Source organism: Onychostruthus taczanowskii, unplaced genomic scaffold (assembly GCF_017590055.1).
Source record: "Onychostruthus taczanowskii isolate IOZ18803 unplaced genomic scaffold, ASM1759005v1 scaffold6, whole genome shotgun sequence".
Classification (NCBI taxonomy): Eukaryota; Metazoa; Chordata; class Aves; order Passeriformes; family Passeridae; genus Onychostruthus; species Onychostruthus taczanowskii.
This window is the reverse complement of record NW_024503679.1, coordinates 18,003,983-18,028,369: the sequence shown is the minus strand read 5'-3', so window position 1 is coordinate 18,028,369 and position 24,387 is coordinate 18,003,983. Positions and strand designations below refer to the sequence as shown.

Sequence of the window (24,387 nt, the reverse complement as noted above, 5' to 3'; positions counted from 1 at the left end):
AAATTCACAAGTGTGGCTGCAAGGGAAGGGCTACCACAGTGCCAGGGTATGGACATCCCAAGAGAACCAAAACCCAGGAAGTGGTCAGGCCCCTGCTCTCTCCACACTGGGACATTCTCTTGCCCCAGGACCCAGTTTGGTGCACAGGAGCTCACCTGGGCTGGCTGGTGGCCGTGGAGCTGGGTCTGGATCAGGAACTGCAGCCACTCGTTGGATTTGGCACATTCCCTCAGGAAGGACGTGCTCAGCTCCAGGTCATGCAGCTTGCAGAACTGCATGACCAGGGCCCACTGCCTTCTGGAGTCACTGGATGTCCTGCACACAATTGAGAGAGCTGCAGGTGCACAGAGATGCAACACCTGCAGCAGATGCTCAGGCCTGAAGTGAGCCTGTGAGTGCCTGCAGACAGCAGCAGGGCATGCCAGGGGTCACTGCAGCCAGGCCACTGTCCTGTGCTGCCCTCCTTGCTATCATTTGGCACACAGACAACAGAAGGCAGTGCTCAGCCCCCATTTCCCAGGTAACCCCTCAAACCAGGCTGCTCTCACCTCTTTATGCCTTGCTGCTCAATGGCATCCCAGAAGGCCTCTTCCAAGGAGGTCAGAAGTGCTGCTGCTGCTGCCTTTTCACCATCAGCCAGCTTTGTTAACTTCTCCACTGTTTAAAAGAACACATTCCTGAGGTGCTACTGGGATCAGAGCCAGGGCAGCACTTTCAGGAGTACCAGTAGCTTCCTAGCTGGGAAAGCCCTGGAGTTAGAAATTCACCTTTCTCAAGTTATTTCTAGGATAAACTTAATTTCCCTACAGCTTTGAACACTTGATCTCCCTGCAGGTATGTGATAGGAAGGAGAAAGGAGATTTGCCAGTGGACTTTGTTTAACTCTCTGTAATATTATTACAACTGAACCTCACTAGTATCAGTCTCAGGCAGCTGCTGGACAGTGTCTGTTAGATCCTGATACAAGCCATATCAGTCCTCCTGCCTTATTTAGCACTACAGGATCAAAATTAGTAAAGAAAGCACCTTTCAAAACCAGTAAAGAAACAGGAACAAAAGAAGAAAGTTCTTCCACGCTTTCAGCGCACTGCTGAGCCCCCGGGCAGCCCCTGTGCATGCCCCCTCCCTGCCCAAGCACCCACAGCAGCTCTCGGGGGCAGAGGAGCAGAGCCTTACCCAGGGAGTCCCGGCTGAGGCCGTGGGGAGAGGCGTCCCTGCTGGAGCTGTGGCTGCACAGGAGGCTGGCAGCCCCGAGGTCCACGCGCAGCCCCAGGCTGTCGCGGCCCAGCAGCTCCAGGAAGCACACGCAGGCTGCGGCCACCGAGGGGACACCCAGGCAGCTCAGGGCCAGCAGCTGGGCCTCCCGAGCTGCCTGCTGCATCCTGCAGGGAGCCACACACAGCTGTCACCCCCTGCACCAGGGCAGCTCAGCCTCCCTTCCCAGAAAACCCCAAACTCCTTCCCTGCAAGCAAGCGCCTGCGGGGTTTGCTGAACCCTGAGCCAGCAGCATCAAGGGTGACCATGAGCCAAAAGTCTCACACTTGTAAAAAATGTGGGCACGTATGAGAATGGAGGCTCACATGTGATAAGCAGAGTTTGCAATTGAATACATTTAGCAAAAGCTAAAGGCAGTGGAATTGGTTATAATTATTGTTATAGTTAACAACACAGCCCCTCAGCTGCTGAGGGCAGACAGAGCCTTTGCAGAGTTCACAGCCCACTGCAGCACCAGGAACCTCAGTCTGACCTGCAGATGGTGCTAAGAGAAAAATGGACCCAAAGAGGTTTTCCACAGCAGTCACTGAAATAACCCTGCATCCCTGACTGTCTGTAAAACCATGGCTTCACCCCACAGCAATGTATGCTTCCCTGTTAGCCCCAGTTTTACCTGTTTACACAAGAGAAACCAATCTGTGTGGAAATGATGGAGAGAAACAAACAGTGACTAACACACAAACCAGACAGAAACAAAGTGATTTGCTCTAATTCCCACACTAAACAGCAAATTTCATGTATTCAGGTTAAGATGTGTCACTTGACTGTACCCTCCTGAACACCTGATTCTGAAGCTTCAGCCAGGACATTTAATTCCATCAACCTCCAGTGCATTTTTTGCCTTACTAGTTAAACTAAAGAACTATCACCACTAGGAAATGCCACAGAAAAGGGGCATCATGCTCCTACAAAGTCACCTGGGAGCTCAAGTTCCTAAAAGAGGAGCCCACCCGTGTTTGATCAGACTGGGGATCTTTCCCTCTCTTCCCTTGTGCGGATTTACCGAGGCAATTCCAAACACAGCTCGCCTCCTTCCAGCAATATCTGATTTCTAACCTCCAGACCACCCCCAATTCAACCCACAGCAGCAGCAGGGCTCGGCTGCAGAACCTCAGCGGAGAGCCAAACGCGCTCCTCGGGCTCTAAGTCACATCCAGAACCAACTGAAATCCCACTGCAAAAGCAGAGCTCTGCACCACCTCAGCTTGCTTGGAAAAGAAAACATTGGTTTTCTATGTTATATTGAAATAATTTTCTGTATTTAAAAAAGGTTCTGCCTGTGAAGAGCTTAACGCGAAAATCTAGAACTCTAGTTCCAAACAGAATTTCGGTGAATTACACTATGTTTCTTGGGAAAGAAATAGCCTTTTGAGTACATTTATCTGCCAAATAATTCCTCTGGAAAGTAACTTATTTTAGGTGCTCAGGCTAGGAAAGCATGTAGACCTTGGCAAGGGACATACCTGACACAGCAAGAGTGTTTGTTGACTGCCAGCCAAACAATTTTGTGGGATCAAAGGGCATTAAGGACTGAAAGATCAGAAACAAAATTAATTGAGTCAGTTTAAGAATTTCACATCATGGTCCTGTAACTCTCAATTTCTAATTCTCTTACCACTGCAAACATTATAAATTGAAATATTGCAATTTCTGCACTATTAAATTTCACATCATGGTCCTGTAACTCTCAATTTCTAATTCTCTTACCACTGCAAACATTATAAAATTGAAATATTGCAATTGATGCACTATTGAACACCTCACCCACTGAACACTGTGAGAACACCCCTCTCTGCCACTGCAGCACTGCAAACCCACAGGCTGCAGAGACCACTGGAAAAAGCAGCTCAGGATGAGGCTGTGAACTTCAGCTCCACGTCAAGGATCCCAAAGAAACAACCCCTGGCCCCCAGCCCCAGCTTTAGTGCAAACAAACTGCTCTGTCCTCGTGCCCTGCAAAAGCACTCTGTACCTGCAGAAGGTGGTAGAGAGAGATGTCAGGGGGCAAAATCCCATGAGCAGTGCAGGAGGGAAAGAGAGCAGCCTTGAGCTTGGGGTAAGGGGTCAAGGCCATCTTCAAGAGCTGTGGATCAACTTTCTGTAGAGGTTTTTCTGTGTCTTCATTCTGAAGGACCTACATTGCAAGATAGCAAAATTAATTAGGAGGAAACTGCATTCCATAGCAACAAAACAATTTTGGGGCGTCCCAATCTACCCCAGGGGAATTTGACAACACAGAAAGTATCATCTTCTTCCCTGTAAAATGCTTTTAAGATGTATCAGCCCCACATTCCCCAGCAGCTGCTGCTGCAGGTGACTGCTGTGGATCAAGACACTCTGGTCATCCCCTCTGCTCCAGCAGTTTCTATCAAAGGGACATTTTCCTGTCACAGGCACGAGTGCAGACAGGGGAGCAGCAGGACAGGGGGTTCAGGCAGTACCTGGTCAATGCCCCCAGGCCCATAGACCGTGGTGGCCAGGGCCAGCAGGGTCCTGCCCTCCAGCAGGATGCTGCTCACACCCCCCTGGCTGCTGGGAATCAGCATCTGAGCGTTGGCCAGACTGGCCTGGAAAACCATCTTGGGATCTTAAAAGGAAAAAAAAGTGACATTTAGTTCCATGTAAAACCAGTATTAAACCATCAATCACACGTTACAGCTGTCCTCTGACTGTGAACAATGCTGGATTTTCTACTTTTTGTTGTCCATACTGGTTTCCCTCACTTTGCCTACAAATACAGAGAAGATGAGGTAAGCTTTACCAAGCTCTGCCTACACAGATAGCCTGGGGTTGAGTCCCACACTTTAGCACTGGAGTGGTTCAATTCTTTATCCTACACTGATTGTGCTTTCTAAAAAAAGCTTCACTTGGGGTTAGTTTTGTCTTTTGTTGATGTGTGACTCTGCAGAAGATGAAATGTTTTAAGAGTGCAAGGAGGTAGGGACACAAACTCTACTGGCTTTCAGCAAAGCAAACACACAATCCAAGGGCAGAGAAATCAAAAAGCACCACAGGGACTAGAGGCAGGTTTCATTTTCATGGGGTGTGTGCTTTCCTATGAATTCTCCTTGTGCTCAAGCTGCTGGAGATGTAACTAACTGGAGGTAAGGATGATTTCACACAGAGTGATTCTCACTTCTGTGCAGTCCCCAAGTCTTTAAGCACAGTTCAAGCAGAATTACAGTCCAGATTTCCAGACAAGGAAGTGATGGACAGGGGCTTTGCAGCAGAGCAGAGGTTTAACCCAGCTGTGCCAAGCCCTGGGCCAGGGCAGGAACATCAGCCTCCTCTGGAGCAATTCCTACCTCGGGGATTGCTGGCAACCCCTCTGCACTGCACCAGGAACTCAAACCAGGGATGTGCTTCCTGCAGCTCCTTGTCATCCAGGACAGGGCAGTTTGAAGGGGTTAAACTGCAAATAGATGAGCAGCACAGTGAAGATACAGCACTGCTAACCAGTGCTGTAACACAGCATTAAAGACTGGAGCACCTCATGGGAGTTAAAACCAAATACAAGTGCTTAGACAAACAACCAGAAAATGATGTACTGGCTTTTTTTTCTGGCCACTTCTACATCTCTGGTAATTCCAGTGTTAGACTGGAGTTAGAGCTCACAAATTTTAATTGCCAAGTATCCATTAAGTGGGAAGTATTCATATAGCTCCAATACCTACTACTGGTACCACCTTCAAATCCCAACTAGCCCTAGATTAGGGGGAAACCAGCAATTTCCTCATCTGTGAATGTATCAGGAGTCAACTCACACTTGTGCTCAAGAGAGTTTCTGGATTCTGTAGATTCTGAGTTTCTGAAGAGCAACTTGTCTGGGCTCGTTTAGGATTGCATTGCCTAGAGCATTATACTAATTACAGCTGTAATTGTCTCCTTTCATGACTGACACACAAATTAATACTAAGACAGTCTGAATAAAGCTTCAAAATGCAGCTTAAAATCTCACACGCTGTCCCAGAGTCTCTGCTAAATGACACTGCCAGGGCTGAGGAAAACTCTCCCCACCAACTGTTCAAATTGTGTTTCCTTCCTTAAATCTGGGATCCCTCGTGGGGTTTGAGGGATGGGAAGCATTCCTACCTGTAGTAGTCCAGGTAAGTGTAGAGCAGGTACTGCAGGCTGTGCTCCAGGCAGTGGAGCACAAACTGAGCATGGAAGTCCAGGCCACTGGCAGTGCTGAATTTTGGAACAGGGTGAGGATTCTGCAGGACTCCCCCCAGGCAAGACAACCTCTGGAGCAGCAGCTCAAAATCTTCCAGCTCAGAAGGGACAAAAATCCCCTTTCTGTCAGAAAAAAGCACAGGCACTGATCACAGAGCTCTCCTTGACAAGTCCTGATGGGTGCTTCCAGCTCACAATTAGAGCAGACCTTTCCCTCTCAGGGATTAATTCCTTACTGAGGCAAACACAGCGAGCCAGAATCCATCTGCCTGTGCCCCAACATCACTGTGGTTACTGCAGGGCACTGCCCAGAGCAAGGTGTGAGCAGGGAAATGCCCAGCATTTCCTGCCTTGCATTAAATGCACTGCCCAGAGCGAGGTGTGAGCAGGGAAATGCCCAGAATTTCCTGCCTTGCATTAAATGCACTGCCCAGAGCAAGGTGTGAGCAGGGAAATGCCCAGCATTTCCTGCCTTGCATTAAATGCACTGCCCAGAGCAAGGTGTGAGCAGGGAAATGCCCAGCATTTCCTGCCTTGCATTAAAGTGGGCATCAGGAATATAAACCCTGGGAAACATCCAAGGACTGAGGGAGGAGTGCTCCTGCTCTCATGGCTCTTACTGTTGCCAGATAACTGAAAACTGGAGATAAATCACATTTATCAATGGATTTGTGCTGTTTCCACTAAGAGCAGTATAAAAATTAATATGTATCAAGGATTTTCTGTCTGATTTTGGTTTCCCACAGAAAGGAGACAGAGTGTGCAGCCTTGGGCCCCTACCTGGCCAGCTTGGTGAGGATGTCCTGTCTCATGTAGGGGCTGCACAGAGTGCTCCTGTCCACGATGTCAGGGCTCAGGGGGGGCCAGGCAGCTCTGTCACATGGAGCCTGGCTGGGCTCTGACTCCTCAATCCAGGAACAAATGCTCAACCAGTCATGCTGGGCTGTCAGGTGCATCCAGAGCACCTCAGCACTGCAGGTCCTGAGTTCTGCGTTTCAAAAAGGCAAATGGATGAAACCAGCACACACAAACACTCCTGAGGGAAATACTGGTGTTTTCTTACACAGAACTGTGGAATGGTTTGGGCTGGGACCTTAAAGAGCATCCAGTGCCATGGCAGGGACACCTCCCACTGTCCCAGGTGCTCCCAGCCCCAGTGTCCAGCCTGGCCTTGGGCACTGCCAGGGATCCAGGGGCAGCCACAGCTGTGCCAGGGCCTGCCCACCCTGCCAGGGAACAATTCCTAATTCCCAGTATCCCATTCAGCCCTGCCTTCTGGCAGTGGGAGCCATTCCCTGCGTCCTGTCCCTCCAGGTACCTATTTTTAATGAACAGCTGCCTATTTTTAATGAGATAATGAACAGCTGCCATGAGACCAAGGGCAGCTTTTGGAGCCTGACTTTGGCAGAGCTGGAAGCAGTTCCCCAGGGCAGGGGGTGGGACAGGACGTGGCAGAGGGTGGCATTCACACGAGGGTGGCAGAGGGTGGCATTCACACAAGGGTGGCAGAGGGTGGCATTCACACTGGGCAAGTCCCTTCTAGCTAATTCTAAATCCCTCTCCACAGGAGGAGCCCAGACCCTCAGGATGGAGCAGGGTGAGACCCTCAGGATGGAGCGGGGTGAGACCCTCAGGATGGAGCAGGGTGAGACCCTCAGGAGGGAGCGGGGTGAGACCCTCAGGAGGGAGCGGGGTGAGACCCTCAGGATGGAGCAGGGGAAGACCCTCAGGATGGAGCAGGGTGAGACCCTCAGGAGGGAGCAGGGTGAGACCCTCAGGATGGAGCGGGGGAAGACCCTCAGGATGGAGCAGGGTGAGACCCTCAGGAGGGAGCGGGGTGAGACCCTCAGGATGGAGCGGGGTGAGACCCACGCCACCCCCTGTGAGTGACAAACACAAGGCCCCGTGTGGCTGTCCCCCCCATCCCACACAGCCGTGCCAGGGCACCCCCAGCCCCCCGAGGCACAGCACTTGCCTTGCCGTGGTGTCCAGGGCAGCAGCAGCATCTCCTGCAGCAGCTGCTCCCAGCAGAGAGCCCAGCTGAGGGTCACCGTGAGCCGGGGGGCACGGGGGCTGCCCCAGCCCAGCTGGGAGCCCAGCACTGCCCGCGGCCCCGCCAGCTCCTGCTGCCTCCTCCAGGGGCTGCACCTGCAATGGGCTGGGCTCAGGGGGGCTTGGGGGGCTCAGGGGGGCTTGGGGAGGGGGCTCAGGGGGGGCTCAGCAGCCCCAGCACAGCACACAGCCCCTGGGGAAGGCTCAGCAAAGCCCCCAGCCCGGCGTGCCAGAGGGACTGACCTGAGCTCCAGGGTTGAGAAGTAAAGAAGTGCCTCGTTTTTTCCAACAAACTACGAGTATGGTAACAGTTCTACCATTATTTAACTGTAAAATTGTTTCCTAGGTTATCTGGTTTGCTGCATTAAAGACATCGTGGATCAAAAGCAGAGCAAGCATCTGAACAGGAATAAGTGAGTGGTGATTCCAGTATTATTATTAAAAATGCTTCCTTGGAAGCAGAGCTGTCACCCTCACAACAGTTTGTCATGACTCACACAGCAGTTTGTCACGAGACAACGGGGCAGCAACTGCCACAGTAATGAGAAAATTACTCAGTCCTCACACTGACTTCTGCAAACCAACACCAGTGTGAAATTAATGAAGTTAAAGACTCTATTTGCTAGTGCAGTAAATCTCACAGAATGTAGAATCCAGCACGTTTTAAAACCCATAAATGCTATTAATTAAAATTAATAACCTGCATTACCTGGAAAGAGGCTGAGTCTCTTCCTTTTCCTGGAAGGATTCAGAGTAGAATCTTTCAACCTGATGCACAAAGTCTATAATTTTCTTCTCTTTTTCAGAAAAATAATTTTCTTCTTGTAAGACTTTCACCTTTAATTCAAAATTAAAATGTTACCTCCACCTGTTAAAATATTACCTCCAACTGCTCCCACTTTTTATCTGTCTTTTATCTATTCAAGTTGTAAATGATCCTGCAAGTGCAAACAATTAACCAACTATAGGAAAAAAATTCTGGAAGCAGAGGGCAATGCACTTAAATGACAAGAGGACTCCAGACTGTGTGAGAGAAGCAGATCAGAGCAATAAGTGACATTGGAACAGCTCTGCAGTTTAAGTGCAGATGCAAAGGAACAGGAATGCCCCAGGAATGCCCTCAGGTGCAGGTACAAGCCCTGGCTGTCCCTGCTCTGAAGGTCAGTGCAGTCGGGTTTTCTCAGACCAAGCTTTTTTCTGACCCAGAGATGGGGCAACTGAGAGGTGTTTAAAAGCTTTTTTTCCATTTTCAGTCTCATGAGAAGGGTGAGACAATACAGATGTTATAATTCACACCATCACAATCAGAAGCCAACTATTTCCTAATTACACTCTAAGTGTTTCTTAGCCTATCAGCTTTTACTACACTATCCTGCAAATACCTTAAAACCAATCATCTAAAATTACCCCTCACGGGTCCTACTGCAATACACCTTTCATGATTCTATTTCTCTAAAACATCTAGTCTTATTTGTAAGGCCATCCTTTGAAACTTGTTTCTAGTTCCACTTCTCCCTCAACAACGTCTGTGCTGTTCCATAGCATCTCCAAGTCGACATTTCTCACCTCAAAGCTCACATACAAACACACACAGCCAGCCCAGTTCTCTGTAAATCCATTTCCCAGGGTTTCCCTGAGCACAGCCCCAGCTGAGGCTGCAGGGTGGAGCCCAGCAGCCTCGCTGCACTCACCAGGAGCTCCCTGACGTGCCTGTCCTGCGTGTGGAAGCAGATCTTGTGCAGCTCCTGCCTCACGTCCAAGCCCTGCCACAGAGAGACACTCACTGTGAAAGGTGCCCACAGGACACACTGGAAAGGCCAAACCCAGAATGAGCACGGCTGCTTTCCTCCCAAAGCACCCAACCCTGACAAACAGGCTGTGCCAGACCCTGCCCCAGCTCCTACCCTGCTGTCCCCAAACCCTCCCTGAGCAGCTCAGCCAGCACACAGCCACAGCCAGGCTCCCTCAGCTGCCCATTCCCACTGGAATCCCTCCTGTTTCTGGGCAACCAGCCCACCCCAGGGCCCGCAGCCCCCCGTGCCCTGCAGTCCCAGAGCTCTCACCATGTTCCTCAGCAGCTCCGAGGCCTCCCTGGGGCTGCCCCTCAGCAGGCAGTCATAGACCAGGCTCAAACCTGTCTGCATGAACTCCTGCAGGCTCTCAGCAGGATGCTGCTGCCTTCTGAAGAAGATCTGGGCCTCTGGGATTTTGTTGCTAAGGATGGCCTCAGCAATGACTTCCTAAAGACAAAAACATGGGACAAACTACATCATCCCTGTGCTGATTTTCTTCCCCAGTGCTTTCAGGTATTTCCACATAAATGATCTCCTCATATAAAGTTGATCACAGTAGCAAAAACTGGCTTGCTGATTTTCACCTCTGGTGTCATTTTTTCCCATTTTTGGCTCTCTTCTATCTCAGGCAGGTCCTCATCCAGCTCAGCTCCCGTGGGCCCTGGGGTCACCACTGGGTGAGGGTATCTCCTCAGGAATTTCCTCAGTCTGATGATGTAATCAGTTAAAATATCTGCAGCCTTCTGCAGGAACTCGTCAGGTTCTGCCAAAAGCATCCAGGAGATCAGTTAAATGGGAATGAACAGACAGGATTTTAATGTTTGGCAATGCTGAATTAATAAATGTGCTGATTATGACTAATAAACAGACACCCCTCAGAGGGAAGAGCACATCAGCTCTGCCCCTGTGCAGGCAGTGAGAGCCCAGCACCCTGTCAGGACACAGCCACAACCCCACAGAGCTCCCTGCCCTCACTGAGGGGTTTTCCTGCTCAGGGACCAGTAAAGGAGAACTGAAATTTTGTATTATTCCCACCAATTCTTAGTCAGGTAAACCCAATCTAAAACACAGGGATGAACATCTTTCACTCACTTAATTCTAGTATTTTTTTTCTGTTAATTCCAGGCAAATCTAAGCTTTTAATTAAAAGAATTAGCAGTTCTTACTGAAATGATGACACATCACTAGATATGAGCCAGCAGAGTGATCTTACCCTCTGTGTGCACAAAGATTTCCTCCAGCTGCCTGGTGAGGAAAGTCAGGGTGAGGTTCAGGAGCTGCTCAGAGAAGGGCTTGCTGTGAGGCTCCATGTCATTGTCTTGGATTGCTGAGCAGAGCAAGTTTAGAGCTGGCCTGAGCTCCTCCAAATCTGCAAGGGTTCCAGAAACAGCTCACACATCTGCATCCTGCACTGAGCCACGGGGAGAGAGGGATGGAATAAACCCCTGGGCAGCTGAGGTTCTTCACTCACTTCTCAGGTAAGACTGGGAGGCAGCACCCCCAGGGTGCTCAGGCCCAGGGCAGGCTGCAGACAGACTGAAACCACTTTCTTTGCTTTTTAAAAACAAGTCCACTGTGTCCAGCTGGCGATTCTCCAAGCCTGCCTGGACAAAGAGAAACAGAACAATTAAGCACGGATTTCCACCCAAACACCGTGGGATTCTTCCTCCATCCTCAGTGACACACACAGAAAACCAGAGGGGATTTAACTCTGTGTGCAGCACCTGCAGCCTGGAGTGACAAGGTGAGCTGCACACAGCCTGCCAGGCTCCTCTGCCAGGCTCTGCTCCAGCCCTGCCCTGGATCTTCACACACAAAATGTTATTGCAGCAATATGAAGTAAATACTGTGAGAATCAGGACTCTGAATAGGCTTACAGCAATTTTATAAGAACAGCACAATAAACACAGAAATCTAGTTCCAAGGATTTCATATTTTACATTTTGCAAGCGGACAAAAACTGCTGCAGAAACTGGCAAAATTCTTTTGGGTCCAATTAAGAGGGAATTTTGAGCACTGCTTTGTTCTCTTTATTTTATTAATGTGCATTCACTTTGCTGCTGTACTTCTTCCTTTGGGTTACTCATCTGCTTGGGGTTTTACTGTTTATTCAATAACTAAACCACATCCTTTTGCCCCTAGGTTTGAGGCACACTTTTAATCGTGTCTAAACCCACACTGGCATTGCTAAACTGCATTCAATGCTTGAAAAAGAGCGTTTGTTATTTGCAAGGCCTGAGGCAGCTCTCCTCACCTCGAGGGCATGGATGGGAATGGAGCACCTCTCCCACCCATTGAGGTGGCACAGGGAATCCACCACTGCAGCGCTGCCAAACATCATCAGCCTGGTCAGGAACTCCTCCTGAGTGACCCCAAACAGGACCAGGGACAGACCACGCTCTGAACGACACAACCAAGCCATTATTAAAGACAGAGCAGCCACGGTTTGGGCAGCAGCATTTCTACCCACTGCTGCTTCCAGAGGAGAGGGGCAAAGCTGCAGCGGCTCCGTTTGGATCCCCCCAGGCAGGAATGCAATGAAGCTCCCCACCAGCAGCCAGGTAAAACACTGGAAACCCCTAAAGCAGCTGTCCCAGGACAGCTGATGAGCCCTCACCTGTCAGCAGCAGACACAGTGGCAGCTCTGCACTGCTCTCCACGTAGACACTGCTCCTGCCAAAGTGGGAACACCTCACGTCCTGGGACTCAAAATCCCAGAGCGCCAGAGACAGCCCCGTGCCCTGTGCCTGCAGCACAAACACAGCCTTAGCTCCAGTCACCAGTTTGCACTCCAGTTTCACCACCTCCTGGGCTGCTCCCACGGGGATTTGTGCCCACTGCTGTCCTGCAGCCCCGGGCTGGCCTTGGAGGGCTGGGGAAGCTGCCCACGTCACAGCCCGGGGGACAAAGGCCACCATCCTCTCTGGATCCTCACAGACTTCAGGATCGTGATCTTCAAGATGGGTCAAGAACTGATACCAAGGCAAATTCAAGTCGTTCACCAAACCTGGAGAGCCTGGTGTTCTCCTTCCCCTCACTCTGTCCCACAGTGAGGACAGGTGTGCCTTCCAGGACCTGCCGAGGGGACAGAGTCACCTGTAACACCAGGCATTACCTCACGAACAAGGCAGGTAAAGCTCTCTCAGTTAAATAAAATGCACTTAGAGCTCATAAAATCCATCCAGCATCCTGCATTTTAACCCTACCATGGCCTCTTTATTTGCATTTAAATACTCCCTGCAGCCAAGCTGAGCGACCACAGCTGGATCAGCTGACAACATCCATGCTCAGCAATTTTAGTGAAAAGTTTTCTTTTCCTCACAGAAAATGCCAATTAAAAGACAGCAGAACAGACAGTTATGGATAGCTATATATAAATTATAGTTATAGATGGTTATATATAAACGTTCTACTATTTTTAATTGATAACAAGTAGTTATCAATTAAAAAACTGTAGAACAGAAGTAACTCCAGAGCTGAACCTTTCTCATCTATACACCAAGCTCTAACTGGCATGCTCCATTAGCACCAATGCTCTAAGACTCAGAGTAACCCCCAAGCAGCAATTCCTTTTGGAAGCTGTCCAGTGCCACACCTAAAGCTGTCTTGGTCCACCCCAAACCCGAAACATCTACAGCAGAATGGCTGACTTTACCTGCCACAGCTACAACTGAAAAAGCAGATCAGCAGTTTATTATCATGCTCCCAAGGAGGCAAAGGCCAGCCCGTGCAGGAGGCTCTCCCTCCTGTACCTGTCTGTGCGGAAAGGTGCTGACAGGAGCTCCATGCTGTGCTCAGAACTGGCCAGCTCATCCTCGTCCAGTCCCTCTGGAGGCTTCACTGCAAGATTTTCAGGATCTCTCTTACAGAGCAAATGTTCAGGGAATTGTCTGTAAAGAAATAAATATGAAATTTCACCTTGCTCTGATGATTTAAGATGGTTTTTTTCATGTTTAACTCCTCCAGGAGCTCCGGGTGCAGTTTTCTCTCAGGGTAACAGGTGAGACATCAAAACCTGATGCTCCTTCCTTTGAGGTGGACAACACCTCTTAATTACCACCTGGCCCTAATTCATCAAGCTAAATCAGCACAGCTGCACCAGTACAGTTTGATCATTCCACACCCCACAGAATTTCTAAAAGGTTCTACCACCCACCCCTGGCACTGAGAGCACCTCATCTTCCTGGCAGAAATGTGAAAGGCAAGAAAAGGTTTACCTGCTCGTTAACAGGCAGATTTAAATGAAGAGCTGTTATACATACAGTTTCCTTTTTGACAGAGAATACATTAAAGCAAGCAATGCAAGGACAATCTTTAAACAGAGAGGGAATCTCTGCTCGAGCACAGAAGTCAGAGTGAGAAGCTGCCAGCACCCTGGTGAGGACAGGCCCAGAATTCAGGAGCTGGGAGGGTCAGGGCAGCCCAAAGGCTCCCCTGGGAGCTGTACCTGAAGTAGGTGTTGAGCTGCACAGCCAGGGCACGCTGGCAGCTGCTGGTCACCACGGCCGTGCTGAGGTCAGGGGACACTGCCAGGGCAGCCAGGGGGGACACAGGGCCCTGGGCAGCTCCCAGGGCTACAGCCACCTTCCCCAGGGTGGCTCCATCACAGCAGTCAAATATGTCTGCAAACAGCATCAAGGAAAAGCCCAGACAGAGCAGTTACACACCAGGGGAAGGTGCTGAGCTTTGGCTCCAGGAGGAGGGAAAGGCAAGCTGACTTTACTGTGCTTTAATGTGCCAGAGGAGATGGCCAGGGACAGGGTGAAGGCAGCAGCTGGTGGAGCTGACAGGCCTGAGCCCCTGCTCATCCCAGCACAAACCTGCCTCCCAGGCTCCCTGTGAGCCTGCAGATCATTTCTGCTTTAATTTAGCCATGAGGTGACAGTAGAAGTTCTACACAGACCCATGAATCAAACCCCTCCATGGAACCCATAAACCCAGATGTGCACTGGGAAACCCTGCACACACAGCTGTGGCACTTCTCTACAACAGCCAGGATTTGGCTGCACAACCTTCTCTGCAGGCACCACTTCAGTGTCTGTAAAGAAATTTCTGCTCAGCCCTGAGAGCAGAGAAAGGCAATTTGCTCTTGCAGATGATTTTTCCCAATCTCTCCTGCAAAGGATACAAATCCAGCCAGCACTGTCCAACAGGAACAGGATCCCCCTGCAGAACTGGGAGTCTGCAATCCTGCCCACAGCTCCTGGAGGCAGAGCCAGGGGGAAGCAGCCACAGGTCTCTGGGGGTGAGTCCTCCCCAGGAAAGGTCAGGTGCACAAGGACAGACTGGTTGAGCAGAAGTTTGCACTTGTTGTTTCCAAAAGACAAAATCTTCACAGAGGAAATTGAAGGCAGACCTGTAAATTTAAAGATATTTAAATTTCAGATTACAGCCAGCTGGGACTTTTGATTTGTAAAGGAATCCCAGCAGGAGCAGCAGAACCAGAGCTGCAATATTTCACAGGTGTAACACACTGAAATTTACTCACTTATGTTTTTGGCTTCAAGGAGCTTTTTAAGTGTCTCTGCCTCACAACTGTGCAGGGAACTCGGGTTGTGTTTTCCATCCTCTACGCTGAATTCATAGACAAACAGGTCATGGCTTTGAGCAAGAGCCAGGAGCTTTGTCTCGCTGGATTGTGAACCATCATCTTCTGAGCTGTCCCACGCGAAGCTGAAGGTGAAACATTCAGGAAGGTTATGGCTTTATTCCCTCTGCCCACCCCACTCTGGATGTGCCCTGACTGGGGACACCACCTCCACTTCAGAGTGAAACCCCTGCTCCACCCCAGCACTGAACTGCTTCATCCCCGGCAGGACAAGCCTGAGGAACTCCTCCTCCTCCTCCTCTGCAGGACAAAGGGGCTCCATCCCCTGCGTTTTCCACTCTGGCCACCCAGGACACCAGGGATGCTCTGCTTCAGGAGAACACCAGCACCAGGGAGAGCAGAGCACGCTGCCCATTTCCAGACTTTTCCCTGGTTTTTGGGCCGAGAACCTCTCTGGGTGTGTCACACCTGCTCCGTGGTGCTGGGGAGGGGACAGACAGCGACCAGCTCAGCACGGGGCAGGGCAAACCAGAGAGCAGAGCCCTGTGACAATGCTGGAACACCCCGGGCCAGGCTGGACACGGGGCCGGGAGCACGGCACGGGGCAGGGCAAACCAGAGAGCAGAGCCCTGTGACAATGCTGGAACACTGCCCACCCCTGGAACAACCCGGACACGGGGCCGGGAGCACCCCGGGACAGCGGCAGTGTCCCTGCCACGGCCGGGGTGGCACTGGGTGGCATTAAGGTCGCTGGAAGCCGAAGCAGCTGGGGACTGTGTGTGACACAGAATGTGCGGCTGGTGCTGCAAGGCTCAGGGATCAGGCGTGCTTTTGGCTCAGCACGGCAGCTGCCAAAGCAGATGCTGAAGGCACCACGAGGTAAAGCCACCAGGAGTTAAAGCCACCACGAGTTAAAGCCAACACGAGGTAAAGCCACCAGGAGTTAAAGCCACCATGTGACCGCCGAGCGTCACCCGGGCGCAGCACTCAGGGCACGGGGGCGCGAAGCCAACAGCCCGACAGACAAACCCTCCCTGTCTGCCCTGGGCTCAGCTGCCGTGGGCACACCCGGCCGGACGGACAGACAGACACGGCCCGGCCGGACGGACAGACAGACACAACCTGGCCGGACGGACAGACAGACAGACAGAACCTGGCCGGATGGACAGACAGACAGAACCTGGCCGGACGGACAGACAGACAGAACCCGGCCGGATGGACAGAGAGACGTGACCCGGACGGGCAGACACGGCCCGGCCGGACAGACGGACAGACACAACCTGGCCGGACAGACAGACACGGCCCGGCCGGACGGACAGACAGACACAACCTGGCCAGGCGGACACACACGGCCCGGCCGGACAGACAGACGTGACCCGGACGGGCAGACACGGCCCGGCCGGACAGACAGCCAGAACCTGGCCGGACGGACAGACGCCGCCCGGCGGGGCAGACAGACAGACACCACCCGGCCGGGCGGACAGACACGGCCCGGCCGGACAGACGGACAGACACCACCCGGCCGGACGGACAGACACCACCCGGCCGGACAGACAGACAGACACCACCCGGCCCCGCCGCGGCTCCGGAGCGCTCCCGTTGCGGCCCGGCAGCCCCGCCCGGCCCGGCCCGGCCCGGCCCGCACTCACTCGGCCCAGGCTCCCGGCAGGACGCTGCCCCGGGCCCGCCCGGCCCCGCCCGGCCCCAGCGACTCCAGGCGGATGGCTCCGGCCGGCAGCACGGTGCCCAGGGCGTGCCGGGCTCGGCTCAGCCGCGCCCGCGCCGCGTCCCGCGGCTGCCCCGAGCGGGGCACCAGGAGCACACGCAGCTCCGGCCGCGCCCCGGCCGCCGCCATCCTCCTGCCCGGCCTCAGCGCCCGCCCCGCGCCGCCGCCATCCCGACGGGGCCGCCCCTCGTTCCGGTCAGCTGGGCGCCGCCGGGCCGCGACTACAACTCCCAGCACGCACCGCGCGCAGCAATGCGCGCCGGGAGATGTAGTCCCCCCGGCCCGCCGCTTGAGCAGAGTTTCCTTTAAGTAGAATTCTCTGTGTGTTTTCTCTGATTTCTGTTGCAGATGGATCCCCATGGTATTTCTGTGTCCCCGCTCTGGGGCAGCGGCTGTCCCGGGGGCCCCTCAGTGTCCCCACTCTCTGTCCCGGGGGTCCCTCTACGTCCCGGGACTGTTCCGGGGATCTCTCCGCGTCCCCAGTCGCTGTCTCGGGGTCTCTCCGTGTCCCCCCGTGTCCCCTCTCTGTGTCCCCGGCTCTCTCCGTGTCCCCTCTCCGTGTCCCGGGGGTCTCCATGTGTCCCCGTGTCCCCTCTCCGGCCGCGGCTCCGCGGGGTCCCACCGCGGAGGCGGAGAGGCCACGCCCCCACATGGGCGTTGTTCCCGGTATCTCCTCTCCCATTGGCCCTCCTCGGCCCCGCCCCCTGTCGCCATTGGCCGGCGGCGGCCCCGCCCAGGCGGAAGCGCCGCGGCCCGCGGGCCGATGGCGGAGCGCGGCCATGGCGCTGGCGCTGGCGCTGCTGTGGCAGGCGCTGGGCCGGGTGTGGCGGAGCCCCGCCGGTAGCGCCCGCCATGCGCCCCCGAGCCGCGCCATGGAGCACGACAGGGCCCTCGAGGTCTACGGTGACTGCCGGAGGGCGCGGCGGGGGGGCCGTGCGGGGAGCCCCGGGCGTGGTCCCGCTTTGCCCTTGGGGGCTGAGGGGGAACGCGCGCGGCCCTGAGGGGCTCGGGGCGCTGAGGGGCCCGAGGGGCTGGGGCAGCGAGGGAGGGCCCGTTTGGCTCCTTGGGATCGCTTGTGGCTTCCAAGGAGAGCAGCACGAGCAGTGCGGGGAAGGGGTGCTGGTGAAAATGCCTTTTTGTGAGAGCCGGGAGGGTCCCTCACCGTGCTCGCTTGTGTCAGATATCATCCGGACTATCCGGGACCCGGAGAAGCCAAACACTTTGGAGGAACTGGAAGTGGTGACAGAAAACTGCGTGGAGGTGCAGGAGATAGGGGAGGATGAATATCTGGTCGTCATCAGGTTTACACCAACAGTACCTCATTGCTCCTTGGCCACTCTCATCGGTGAGATCCTGTTAATTGCATCACTAACAAAGAGCTCGGCTCCCGGGGGGCTGCCAGCAGGCCCAGGGCACCTTCAGCCTTGCCTGGATGTGTGGGTTTGATCAGGAATTGCAGCTTGAGAGCCCAACCACCAGTGCAACCGAACCAGAAAGTGAGCAAAAAAAAAAAAAAACCCAAATCCAGAGAAATGGGGACGCCCATGTGTTTGGCATGTTAGGGAATCTCTTCAAGAGAACTTCTGAAAACTCTGCTGGGAAGTGGTACAGAGTTCTTTGTTTGCATTCTCCAAGTTACTTCATTGATGTTATTAATTGCCAATTTGTCAGCTCTTAAATTAAAAAAGAAAAAGAAAAAAAAAGCTTTCTGCTTGTCCCCTTTCCCTCTGGCAGGTGCTGCTCAGAGTACAAAGGGTTACACTGGTTGTTAAGCATGGATTCTGTGAAAATGCTCCTCAGACCTTCAGTTTTACAGGGAAATCTCTTTTGTGTTCTCTTTTAACAGGCCTTTGTTTAAGAATAAAACTTCAGAGATGTTTGCCTTTTAGACACAAGGTAAAGTGCCTGGTTTGGAGCCTGTTTGAAATTCCATGAATGAATGGCAGCCTCCCTAAATTCAACACAGAGATTCACAGACCTTTAGAGACTTGACCACAGTAATTTAAAGAGCACATTAATTACCTGGGGGTCGCTGCAGTTGGTTTTTGGGTGGTGGCTCCACGCTCCCAGCTGAGCTCTGCAAAGGGAGCTCTTGTCCCCTCCTGTGTGTGTGGGGACAGGGTTTTCCTGCCAGGAGGAAAGTGTTCCCCTGCCCTGCTGCCCCTAATTACACTGCTGATCTCTCCTGCAGCTGGAAATCTACATTTCTGAGGGCACACATTCCACGGAGGAGGACAGTGAGTAGAGCCTGTGCATGCATGGCTTCAGCCTCTTGTGCTCTGTCCTCTGCTCCCCTGCCTTCCCAGAAACTAATCCCCTGAAAACCTCAAATCAGAGCCTGGACACCCAGTGGCATCAGGGTGTTCCCAGGGCTGTGCTGGCTCTGTGACCACTGCTGCTTGCTAGTTTGGTTTTATAACCAAACCCCCCCCAGTTCTGGCAGGTGTTGGTAACAAAACTGAGTAACTGACGTGAGGAGCTGCCTCAGCTGTTGGTCCTGCTGTCCTGAACTCCCCACTGCAAATCTGGACGTTTCTCAGGCAGGTTTTGCAGGAAAGCTGGCATGTTGTGCCCAGCCAGAGCCAGGCCCTGTCCCAGCAGTGCCAGAAATGGGATATTGTGCCTGCCAGAAATGGGATATTGTGCCTGCCAGAAATGGGATATTGTGCCTGCCAGAAATGGGATATTGTGGCTAAAGAGCTGCAAACTGAACCTGGGCCACTCATGTACCCTGAATTTCACTCTTGATTTTGGGACACGCCACTGGAACACCTCACACCCTTTTCCTGAGCTGCAAAAGTGAATTCTTCTTATTGTAATTATTATAATTATTGCTTTGTTGTGACTGCGCTTGCAGCTGCCTCGCTCCCCACTTCCCAGCAATGCCCCTGGAAATGTCCCTTCCTGCTGAGCCCCCTGTGTCCCTGAGCCCTGTCCTGGGTGTTTTGCAGTCAACAAGCAGATCAATGACAAGGAGAGGGTGGCAGCAGCCATGGAGAACCCCAACCTGCGTGAGATCGTGGAGCAGTGCGTGACTGAGCCCGACTAGGGACCCCAGCCTGGGACAGCCCTGCTGCCAGCCCAGCCAACCACAACCAGCAAGGCCTTGGGGTTAATACTTGAGTTGTTTTTACCTTCCATGTGTTTTTTTTTTTTTAAAGAGAAATTGTTTATAAGATAGATTTTAAATTATGAGGAATCAGTCTCTAAAGAAAGCCCGGTGTGTAGTGCTGGAAGTTTGTAATTTTTGGTGTCCAGAGGAATATTTTGTGATTCAGAGCAACACATCTGCATTGCCTTCTGAGAGACGTTGTGATACAAATTCAGTTTTGCAAGTTGAATTTCTACATTGTTTCAATCACTGCACTGTAAAAATAAAACAGATTCTTGTACTGAAGTGTTGCTTTCTGGGTCCTGAATTCGTTTTGGTTTTTATTTAAGGATCAAGTTTAGATTTCTATTACAGAAATTAATTTCATTCACCTTCTTCGGTGTTGATAAACATTAAAGCTGAAACTAAGTCAGAAGAAGAATTTGGAGCTGAGGGACTGGACTAGAACAAGGAGATTTTTACTGGGACACAATTCCTGCTAAATGCTCGTGCTCTGTTAATGTCACACACTTCTGATTCTGGAAGCTTTGCTTTCTAACCACCCTGAGGCTGAAGCTTCCCTGTGGATGAGAACTTGATCCTGCTTTTCCTGAGTTGCCTGCAGTGTGTGACAGCATCCCCCAGCCCCTCCTGCTCCATGTGTTTGTCCTGCTCCTGTCACTGCTCCTGTCACCTGGAGCATCCCTGACGTTTCCAGCTGCCCACCTTTCCCACTGGGCCATTCCCCGGCTCCTTCCAGCAGCTCTGCATCTCAGCATGGATTCACCTTTCCCTGGGGATCAGGGGGTTCCTCCTGCTCCTCCTGCCAGGTGTCCAGGATCTGCAGCCGTGGCTGCTGAGGGGTTTGGGGAGCTGCTCCTCCCTGGAGCGCTCCCTGGCTTGTGGCTGTTCCACAGTGACAGATCCTCGGGGCATGGTGCAGACATCTCTGGGGATTTCAGGGGTTTGTGGCCCTTTTAATCAACCCCATAAAGCTTCCCTGAATGGATTCAGCGTTATAAACAGGGAATGTTCCCCTTGGCAAACCAGCGAACTGCTCCGTGGCACTGCAAGGCCCCTCCCCTCAAGTGCCAAACCAGCTGAAAAAATTAATTAAAGGCAAAGGAGAACAATCCCCTTTTTTCCACAGGCTCGTGCAGGTGTGAAAAAAAAAAAAAAACAAAAAACCAAACCACTTCTCAACTCCAGTTTCTCAGCTTCAATTAAACAAAAAATTAATTAAAGGCAAAGGAGAACAATCCCCTTTTTTCCACAGGCTCGTGCAGGTGTGAAAAAAAACCCACTTCTCAACTCCAGTTTCTCAGTTCAATTAAATTTCAGTTGCATTTCAAACTCCTTTGTAGCCTCACGTGCCAGCACAGGGGACACGTCCCGTGTCCCACCCCACGCAGTTGCATTTCAAACTCCTTTGTAGCCCCATGGCCAGATGTGTCTCACGTGCCAGGACAGGGGACACGTCCTGTGTCCCACCCCACTGCTGGGAAGGGCCCGGGCAGGTCACTCCTTCAGGAATGCACCAAATGCTCCAGGAGCCTCAGCTGCCATTATCTGCTGGCTTCTTTCCTGGAATTTGTTGGGGGTTTTTTACCCTCCAGCAGGGGGGTTGATGTTTTCTTTTCAGAGTGCAGATATCTCTGCCAGCACGGAGGCTCTGTGCATCCTGGGGCCATGAGATAGCAGCTGCTCTCCCTGGGTGGGCTCCCGGGGGCTCTGGGTGCCCCTCACAGCTCGGTGCCACCACCCAAACCGCACTCCCAGCTCTGACAAAAGCTCAGGGGACGGGCGATGGGATGCTCTGGTGACAATGAGGTGACTCTCCTGGTTCCCGCAGTGCCCTTTGGTCCTTAGCCCTGAGGGATTTGTGCTGGGGCACAAAAGGTTAAAAGTTCTTCTCCGGAGCAACAATTTGGGAAAATGGGCGCGATCCCAAGCCCAGGTCTCTGGAACAGGAATGTTCCCAGCTCCTCGGGCAGTGGAGCATGGCTGGAGCTCTGGGAGTGAATCCCGGTGTGCTGCACCCCCAGCCTTTCCAGCTTAACCGGGCTCGGGGTCTCTGCTGCACCCCCAGCCTTTCCAGCTTAACCGGGCTCGGGGTCTCTGCTGCACCCCCAGCCTTTCCAGTTTAACCGGGCTCGGGGTCTCCGTCCATCCCCGCCGCTGTGCCCCACGGAGCGGGCGGGCAGGGGCTTTGCTGCCATCGGCCTTTGGGGACACTGAGGTGACAGAGGAACAGCCAGCGAGCAGGACACGAGGAGGGGACGGGGACAGCTCCAGGGGGATCCCACCGGGCAGGGAACTCGGGCTGTTCCTCCAAACCCGGGAGCAAAAAGTCCTAAAACTGCTCCTTCGGATTATGAATCCTTTGCATTTACAGCGCAGAGGGACAACTGCAGAGGGCACCAGCGACCCACGGCACCGCCGTGCCGGGAGGAGCCTCCCGGGGACCCGCCGTGCTCCGGGGCCAGCCCGGGGACCCTCCCTGCTCCGGGGCCAGCCCGGGGACCCCTCCCGGGGACCCTCCCTGCTCCGGGGCCAGCCCGGGGACCCTCCCGGGGACCCTCCCGGCTCCGGGGCCAGCCCGGGGACCCTCCCGGCTCCGGGGACCCCCGGCTGCCCCGTGCCCCTCACCAGCAGCAGCCCCCGGGGTTCGCTGCAGGATCTGCGGACGAGCTGGAAGCGGAGGAGCGGACGGGGCAGGGGTTGAGCTGAGCTGAGCTGAGCAGGCTCTGCCCTTTCCCTGCTGTTTCCCGGCGTGGATCACGGAATCTCTGAGGTGAAGGGGCCGGGCTGTGTGCAGGTACCCCGGCAGGAGGCTGCGCTCCGGGGGTCACCGCTCTGCAGGGGCTCAGAGCAGCAGGGAGCTCAGCAAACCCCCAAAACCCAGAGCTGGGGAGCTCAGCCAGGGCACCCTCAGGCAGGGGGGAGCACCCCGAGCCCAGGCTGAGCTCCTGGCCTGGCTCAAACCTCAGCCCGGCAGAGACATTCCCATCTCTGTTCCCCCCAGGCAGTGCCAGCGCCACCCTGCTGTCCCTTTGCCCCGACACTCCGAGCGATTTCCAGCAGCCCCTGGATTCCCGCTGGCGTTTCCAGGGCTGATATCCCGTTCCATCCCGGACCTCCCGGAGGAGGAGGAGGAGGGCCGGGGGCTGCTCCCCTGCCCCCAGGGCCGTGCAGAGGGCTCGAGTTTGCACACACTTCGCTCGGGGTGTAGCTGGCACTCACCGCAGATGGCAGCGGAGCAGTCGCGCGTAGGGACAGAGCTGTTTCTATCGGGTATTCCTAAATGCTTACACCCGGCTGAGCCTTCCCTCGGCCGGGCCGGGGCTGTGGGTTGGTGGCAGCCCTGCCCTCCCGCAGCAGCACATGCGGAGCGGCTTCACTGCATTTCCCAGGCAGGCGGCTGCTGCGGGTGAGCGAACACACCGTGCCCTGGTGCCAGCTGGGGAGGGGGCAGCTCCTTTCCCTCCTGCCCTTTTCCGTGCTTTACTTCCCACAGGAATGTCCCTGTGCCACGGGCAGCCCCGGGATGAGCTGCTGCAGCACCCCGAGGTGGGTGGGTGGGTGAGGGCTGTTCCCTCCCGGAGCAGCTGGCAGCGATCAGCTGCCAATTAAAATCCAAACAAAAAGATAAACCCGTGACATTTTTCAAATCCTTCCCTTGCTGTGCTGGCTTTGCTGCCCCTCTGTGCTGTGCCTGTGAGGCCTTTCTGTGCAGCACAAGGAGGTTTTAAGAACAAGAGGAAATAAACCCATTTCTCATTATTGGACAGGCAGGAGCTGAGCTGCTCCTGCTCCCTCTGGCTTTGCTGCCTCCTCGCCTGCCCAGGTTGGGACCGTGCTCCTCCCAGTCCATGCTGAAGGACTGGTGACCCTAAAACCCTCCAGCTGAGGTCATCTGGGCTGGACAGAGGCGTTTGGTGAGCTCTGAATCTGTGACCACAGGTGCTCTGCCAGGAGAGCCGGCAGCTCCCGGGGCTGTGGAAGCACTTGGAGGGTTCCCGAGGGTCTGAGACACAAACAAGCTCCTCCAGCAGCAGCTGCTGCTGCTTCCCACCCAACGAGCTCCTCTTCCTTCCTGTCTCCAGCGTGGAAATGTCTGGAGGTGACCAAGGCAGGCACAAAGGTCTGACTTCTGATCTGAAGCCAAAAGGCTCTCTCAGAGAGTCTTCCAGCAGATCATGGAATCACAGGGTGCTTTGGCTGGGAAGGGATCTGAAAGCCCATCCAGCCCCAGCCCGTGGCAGGGGGAGGAACTGGATGGGCTTTCAGGTCCCTTCCCATCCAAACCATTCCACGATCCGATTTCAAACATCTTTTGATCCACGAGCCCTTTCCTCCTTGCGCCCCACTGCAGCAGCTGTGTCTGAATAACATCCTGCTTGTGCTGAGACAATGAAAGCGCCTTTAGAAGAAGAAAAAAGGCATTTCTACATCCCATCCAAGCCTGCCCTCTGTCAGTGGGAAGCCGTTCCCCCTCCTCCTGTCACACCAGGCCCTTGTGAAGAGCCTCTTTCCAGAGACACTCACTGGAGGTGTCTCACTGAATGAAAATATTGCAGATATTTCAGCCAGATGTGTTTTATTGTCACTGATAATGCAGTTTCTGTGCTGGTGGGAGGCCTGGCTTGTTACGTGGCTAGAAATGGCCTGGTGTCCCACAGGAGGGATTATCCTGTGCCCCCAGCCAGCCACAGCTGGGACCCTGCA

At 53.6% G+C, this 24,387-nt stretch overlaps 2 protein-coding genes across 2 annotated transcripts in view; one reads left to right on the top strand and one right to left on the bottom strand.

Annotated features, from left to right (window-relative positions):
• The window catches only part of SPG11 (SPG11 vesicle trafficking associated, spatacsin), a 28,944-nt gene extending 12,010 nt beyond the window's left edge, over positions 1 to 16,934 (bottom strand). The window contains 22 exon segments of the mRNA XM_041419043.1: positions 156 to 315; positions 549 to 657; positions 2,740 to 2,806; positions 3,249 to 3,410; positions 3,718 to 3,863; positions 4,582 to 4,688; positions 5,369 to 5,572; positions 6,230 to 6,437; positions 7,425 to 7,597; positions 8,211 to 8,338; positions 9,193 to 9,264; positions 9,565 to 9,741; positions 9,879 to 10,057; positions 10,508 to 10,663; positions 10,766 to 10,898; positions 11,549 to 11,694; positions 11,912 to 12,369; positions 13,047 to 13,184; positions 13,742 to 13,916; positions 14,423 to 14,650; positions 14,783 to 14,967; positions 16,492 to 16,934. Coding sequence (XP_041274977.1) covers positions 156 to 315; positions 549 to 657; positions 2,740 to 2,806; positions 3,249 to 3,410; positions 3,718 to 3,863; positions 4,582 to 4,688; positions 5,369 to 5,572; positions 6,230 to 6,437; positions 7,425 to 7,597; positions 8,211 to 8,338; positions 9,193 to 9,264; positions 9,565 to 9,741; positions 9,879 to 10,057; positions 10,508 to 10,663; positions 10,766 to 10,898; positions 11,549 to 11,694; positions 11,912 to 12,369; positions 13,047 to 13,184; positions 13,742 to 13,916; positions 14,423 to 14,650; positions 14,783 to 14,967; positions 16,492 to 16,928 — 3,948 coding nt within the window. The 5' untranslated portion in view covers positions 16,929 to 16,934.
• Positions 16,935 to 17,306: 372 nt separating this feature from the next.
• On the top strand, positions 17,307 to 19,965 carry CIAO2A (cytosolic iron-sulfur assembly component 2A). Its single transcript, XM_041419122.1, has 5 exons — positions 17,307 to 17,471; positions 17,749 to 17,913; positions 18,415 to 18,464; positions 18,760 to 18,805; positions 19,520 to 19,965. The coding sequence occupies exons 1-5, from the start codon at positions 17,348 to 17,350 to the stop codon at positions 19,615 to 19,617; spliced, it is 483 nt and encodes a 160-aa protein (XP_041275056.1). The 5' UTR covers positions 17,307 to 17,347; the 3' UTR covers positions 19,618 to 19,965.
• Positions 19,966 to 24,387: the final 4,422 nt, after the last annotated feature.